The sequence below is a fragment of the Pseudochaenichthys georgianus genome, chromosome 14 (assembly GCF_902827115.2).
Source record: "Pseudochaenichthys georgianus chromosome 14, fPseGeo1.2, whole genome shotgun sequence".
NCBI lineage: Eukaryota > Metazoa > Chordata > Actinopteri > Perciformes > Channichthyidae > Pseudochaenichthys > Pseudochaenichthys georgianus.
Genome location: NC_047516.1, coordinates 27,106,234 through 27,112,233, shown reverse-complemented (window position 1 = coordinate 27,112,233; position 6,000 = coordinate 27,106,234). Strand labels below are relative to the sequence as shown.

General features: G+C 43.6%; 1 protein-coding gene across 1 annotated transcript; it reads right to left on the bottom strand.

Moving 5' to 3' along the window:
• Positions 1-242: 242 nt before the first annotated feature.
• hspb1 (heat shock protein, alpha-crystallin-related, 1) lies at positions 243-4,536 on the bottom strand. The gene is made up of 3 exons (XM_034099878.2): positions 3,964-4,536; positions 1,478-1,541; positions 243-931 (listed from the first exon to the last, which is right to left on the bottom strand). The coding sequence occupies exons 1-3, from the start codon at positions 4,430-4,432 to the stop codon at positions 781-783; spliced, it is 684 nt and encodes a 227-aa protein (XP_033955769.1). The 5' UTR covers positions 4,433-4,536; the 3' UTR covers positions 243-780.
• Between the last annotated feature and the right edge of the window lie 1,464 nt (positions 4,537-6,000).

Sequence of the window (6,000 nt, the reverse complement as noted above, 5' to 3'; positions counted from 1 at the left end):
CCTGTTTGTCATGGGCTGTCTGCATGACTCGTGGGGGCTGACATGTTTCACTTGCTCTCTTTTGCATGGGTAACCATCAGATGAATAATTTAGCAAAAGATACCAAAACATTAAGAAGCCCAGCATCACCATGTGTTATCCTATTTCCAGACTTAAAACACACACTTCTTCAAGCTACTACTTCCATGATGTCATGTCACCAATATGCAAATTAACACTTAAAAAAGAGAAGAGACTCAGTATATTTTTTGTTTCCTTTATTCCACGTTTGCATGCAGTACAATTCCAGTTCAGTCCCACAGTTTTTACTACAACAATCACCGTTCTACACTCAGACTGGTGGCATGCATGCTCTCCTGGGACCTTTGTTATTAGATTTACAAAATAACTGCTACTGCAGTCCGCTTTACTGTTGTCTTGGGTGTGTTGAGGTTTTATGAAGCTGATTAACTCAGAAATTAGAAAGGTGTATGTGTGTGTAATTGAGGGGGAGAGAAAGCTGCTAGCGGGGCTAAGCTGAGATTTCAGATAAAGAGTGTAATTATAGCAAAAAGAGCAGGCATATGGCACAGCTGCAGATGTGTTTACACAGTGCACTCAGCTGGGGTTGGCTCATTACCAGAGACAGAGGGGAGAGAGGAGAGCAAGGGCAATCCCTCGCTTCCCTCTCTCTGGCGTGTGAACAAGCATGCTTTCTGGAGAGTGATTATCTGCTTCTTCACCTTCATAGAAGCGGTTTGTAAAATATCAAGTGTGTGTGTGTATGTGCTGCTTTTCTTTCTACTTCTTCAGCATGCCTTTGTTATCCACGTTGACAGGTATCTTGGTCTCTGAGCCCTCGATGGATCTGATCAGAGGAGCATCCACGGTCAGCACCCCCTCAGGAGACAGGGAGGAGTTCACCTTCTCAACGTCAGTATTAGATGGGAGGCTGGAGGGAAACACACATAAGATATAAGTCTGATAAATCACCCATTATTTAAACAAGACTGACTGAAATATTAATGCCTGAGTCACTCTAGGGGTAAATCAGATCCAAGACCAGCTCAGTGCGTATTGTTGTGGCCCCTGGATGGCAGCAGAGTCCTATTGAGCTTAAATCTCCAGCAGGATGAGGTGGAGGCTTCTTCTGCTTTTCAGAGCATGAAATCCAGCTATCAGCAGCAGCCAGCCATCTACAGGCTGGACCAAAACCAAAACTAAAGACACCCACAGCAGCAACATCATAAAAAAAGAATCCCAGGTATCTGAGCTCAGCCCGAGAAATACATTTCCTCCACAGACATTCACTGCAAAGCCACCATCAAACAGCCACAACAAACCAATGTAATGATAAATATTTTAGATTTGAAGTGAGTTTGTGACATATTGCATGGCCAGTAGCTTCCTGACATCAGCTGAACAACAAATGTGTAACAAGTGATCAAAAATAAAACTAATGTATTCTAGATGGATATTCTTTGAAAATCCTACTCACGTGTATTTCCTGGTGAAGCTCCTGGACACAAAACCATGCTCGTCCTTCCTGTCCTCATGCTTGCCTGAGGAAACAGAAAACATCGTTTGATATCAATGTGACACATTTTAAACAGGTATGAAATACTATATGACAGTAAAACAAGAATACAGTTTAAAAGGGAGTGATTTGTAAAATATCCATAAAGAAAAAGTAAATCTGTTTCCAGTTCTGTTTCATATGTGTGTTGACTCTCAAAGTGCACCAGATTGATGCTTTTAACTTCAATATTAAAACAAAAAATCTTCCAGGGGGAGCATGCCCCCGGACCCCCCTAGAGGAGGTTAGGTCCACTTCCCACTTATAAAAATAGCACTTTACCCCTGCTTACACGTATATGCCGTGAGCTGATTATCGAGCCTTCATTATAGCAGTCGTGGGTATACTGTGTGTGTGGGGAGTGTTGCAGTAGAAAATTCCACTGTAGCGCCTGGTACACTAATGGAAAACCCTACATGTTTGGGAACCCTCTATGAAACGTCAAACTACCCCACAGCACCCCCAAAAGAAAATCTCGGGCCGCGGAACATGACGGTTTTGTGTGCCCTCCCATGAAAATCATATGCCCTCTCTGTAGATTTGTTCTGGTGCTGGGTCTGCGTTAATGAAATATGTCTACAAGGACCTCATAAATGACGTTATATTGTATGTCAAATCCACACATTTATCAGCAGTCCTCTAAAAGTCATTATGCAGCAAAGTAAGCCGTATCAGTACAGGAAGAAAAATCGAAAGTCAGGGCCTTTAGTTTTGGTGCTAAGCTAAGACAACCGAGTCCTTGTGCTAGCTTCATATGCTACACACAAATGAGAGTGGCGTCAATCTTCTCATCGAATTGTTCCATAAAGGGGAAAATGTGCAATGTTATATAACTGTATGTAAATGTGTAATGAATTCCAACAGTAGGCTACAATGAATGGGCTTCTTTTTTGTGGAATATTTGTGCTGGCATTTCCCCCCCCCCCCCCCCCCATGTAGCCACAGCCAAATCACTCAAAAAGATCCATCAGTCCGCTTCTGTCAGTGTCCCATGGCCACTAAGATATCTGGCTGTCATGATGAAACACAACCCTTTATTCTTGCTCTAAATAAAGAAGCATGATATTTTTGTTATGACAACGGCTGGCTACCGCAGGGAGCTGTCCCCTTTTTAAACAAGACACTACTATTGTGAGTGTGTCTGAGAAAAGTCTGCACTCTTTCAAATGAGGACTCATGAAAAGAGGTTTGCCCTTCAGAGTTTACACTAAGCTGATGATCTTAAATCACATAACCCCCTCTCTTTGGTGACATCTACTTGGATGAGACCCCGTGCTTTGTTTATCTGTTCCTGTCTCTCAGCAGTGAGCAGGCCATAGTCCGGCCCAGGAACCTGTACCTGGACTAGATCCAGCAGTCCTTGTAAAGCAGCAGGACACGCTTTGTGTGTCACGGTTAAATCCCCTCCTATGAGAGCATGATTCTTAGAGAAATGGCTGACAGAGAAGCCGAGACTGACTCAGAGAAAAGAGGAGCTCAAGGCCTTTTGGAGAGCTGAGCTATTATATGATCAATTTCACATTTCTTCAGGTTGGCACATTTCAATTAGGTCCTTCACATTACACGGAGAATGAAAATATCCCACATGTTGCATTGTGTTTTGTTTTGCATTTGCAGGCATGTATCCAAAAGCCCCCGCCCTCGAGTGTGCTGGAACGCAGTATATTGTCTCAGTATATTATGTAACAGTGCAGCAATGCTTCTGCTTTGTGTATAAATGTGTCCTGCCTTTTTATCTTGTTCTTTATGTTTGCACTGTGGCAGTTTTTCTTACACACATGAGACACACCTCCCACCTTTCGTTTCAGTCCGTGAGGAAATCTAAATATTGTGCTCCTTTCTCATTCACTTTATTGTTTGTCCTTTCTAATGCCCTCAGGAATTAACAGTTGGTTTGACACGGTAACAAATTGTTAGCACATGAAGTTATATTTCAATCAGAATCGTAGATGTTTTGTCAGGAGTTCAGTCTTAACATATTGTTAAGGCTAAAGAATAAGAGAGCAAGACCTGCAAAGATTACTTTTCAACTATTTGATGAATTCCCAACTATTTTGATTAACAATAAATCAGTTTGAATATTTTTTAAAGAAAAAATTGTCTGATTCCAACTTCCTAAATGTAAATACTTTCAGTTTTTTTTACCCCTCAATGACATAATGTCTATTATATGTTAGAGACAAATAATGAGTATGTCATCAGAGGCTTTGGGAACCCCATTTTCTGACAGAGAATTGATTAAATAATCATCAGATTAATCGACAATGAAATTCATCATTAGTTGTGTCACTAGTATGATGCCTTTGTAGTACCTAACTAATTATTAAACACATATTCTGTGCTTATTGAATGAGCCTGCACTAGAGTACAGTAAGCAGGTGATCAGTGAGAGAGAAATGGGGACTCACCAGTGATTTCCACCACTCCATCCTTGGTCTTCACCACCAGCTCCTCAGGGGAGAAGTGGTTGACGTCCAGGCACACCTTCCAGCTGTCCTGGGTGTGCTTGATCTCTGAGATGCCGCTGCTCTGCTGGCGGGACAGGGCACGGGCCTGATGGGCCATCATGGCCGGTGGGTAGATCATGGAATTCTGGGGCATCATGTGGCCCATGGAGCTCATCTGGCCCATGGGGTTCATCTGGCCCATGGGGTTCATCTGGCCCATGGTGTTCATCTGGCCCATGGAGGGCATGTCTGGGGCCATGAGAGAGGGCCGCATGTAGCCCGGCCAGTGGGTGCTGGGGAATGTGTTGAGGTCTTCGGGAAAGGCAGGCATACCGAAGGTCTGGTCAAAGATGCGGCTCTGGTGCCAGTCACGGAATGGGTCCCAGCTGGGGGTGCGGAGCATGGTGAAAGGAATACGTCTCTCAGTCATGGCTGCTGTGTTTCGGCTGTAGTGTAGAGCTGTTGACTGTGTAGGAAGAGCTCTTTGGCCTCTGTGAGAATGTTTTCCCGCAACGTGCTGTCTACCTCTCAGCTGAGGGCTTTTATACACACTGACACTGCCCCCGTCAACAGAGCCCTCCCTTCCTACTCAAGCCCCCAGCTCGTATTTTTGGAAGCTACCAGAATATCTATTTGAGGCAGACGTAGCACTGGAATGGAATCCAAATGGAGGCCCTCCCCACTTACAGCTGCCTAGTGCACTGTTAACCCCACTGTGTGTAATCCCCCCTCCCTCTCTCTGGGGGAGTCATTCTGCCTGCTGAACATATTGAAACCCAGACTCAGATAAGACTAACATGCTATTTCTAACATGGCTCTTCATAAGCCATGATGAGATGTACAGTACAGTACAGACTGTTCTTCGCTATTGTCAGCCTCATGTTAGATACACAGGGGATTGTCATTTTGTGACATGGATGAAAGTGAACATTGAAGACACACTTATTAACAAGCACACAAAGTTTGGGGTGATATTGCCAAGTTTAAAAAAAAAAAAATCAGGTCATAAGGTGAAATGATGACACTGAGGAGCTGAGGTATAGACTCAAGTCGCATGTCCTGGAGTCAGACTTGAGACACACATTTGATGACTTCAGACTCGACAAAAGAGACTTGACTTGGACTTTTACACTAATGACTTCAATCAGCCTTGAACTTTTGACCTGAAAATACTTGATACTGGTATTTAAATAGTGTGCTATAGAAGCAATTAATTACCTGAATCAACTACCCTTACGCTACAGCAAGTCATCACTTATTTAATTCCCCAGACCCAACAGCATCCAATCAAATTGCAGGAGGGAACCTTGAATATAAAAAGCTGAGCACAAGCAGGATACAATAGGTAATTTTGCCCACATACAAGAACTATGCAGCAGCCAGCAAAAAACGTATTGCAGTATGCAAAATGTTTGGGTTTATATGAACTGTTTATGACCCGAAACTTAACGCTAAGGACTTGCAAATGACTTGGTCCCATCGCATGGATGCAGCGTATCGATTGGGACCAACTGTTGACTCTACACATTATCCATAAGGTTCAGCTTACATTCAGCTTCACAATTGCCTGTCATCAGATGAGTGTTGGTGACATTCTCTGCAAACCCCACATATTATTAATACCAACAACCTGTGGCTTCTCAAAGCTGCTGACAGCCGGAGATTACTTCTGTGTGGCTGATTGTATGTCACAGATGTGTTCCTGCCAGCCTCACCCTGGCACTCTCATGAGATGTTCTCTTTCTGATATAGGTGCTGCCTTGAACCCAGTAACACTATAGGGTCCAGCTCAGCTGTGAGTCTGAGGGTTCACAGTGTTCTTTCTAAATTGTTCTTTCGGTAACAAACTTGGGAATGGGATGCCACCAGTTGCTATCCAAAGTCAGCGCAAGGGGATACTTTGGGGGGGGGGGAGCAATGGCCATTTCCTTACTATGGGACCGATGTAAAGTCACAGTGACTTTGACCTGCAATTTCTAATCGGTTCATCATAGAGTC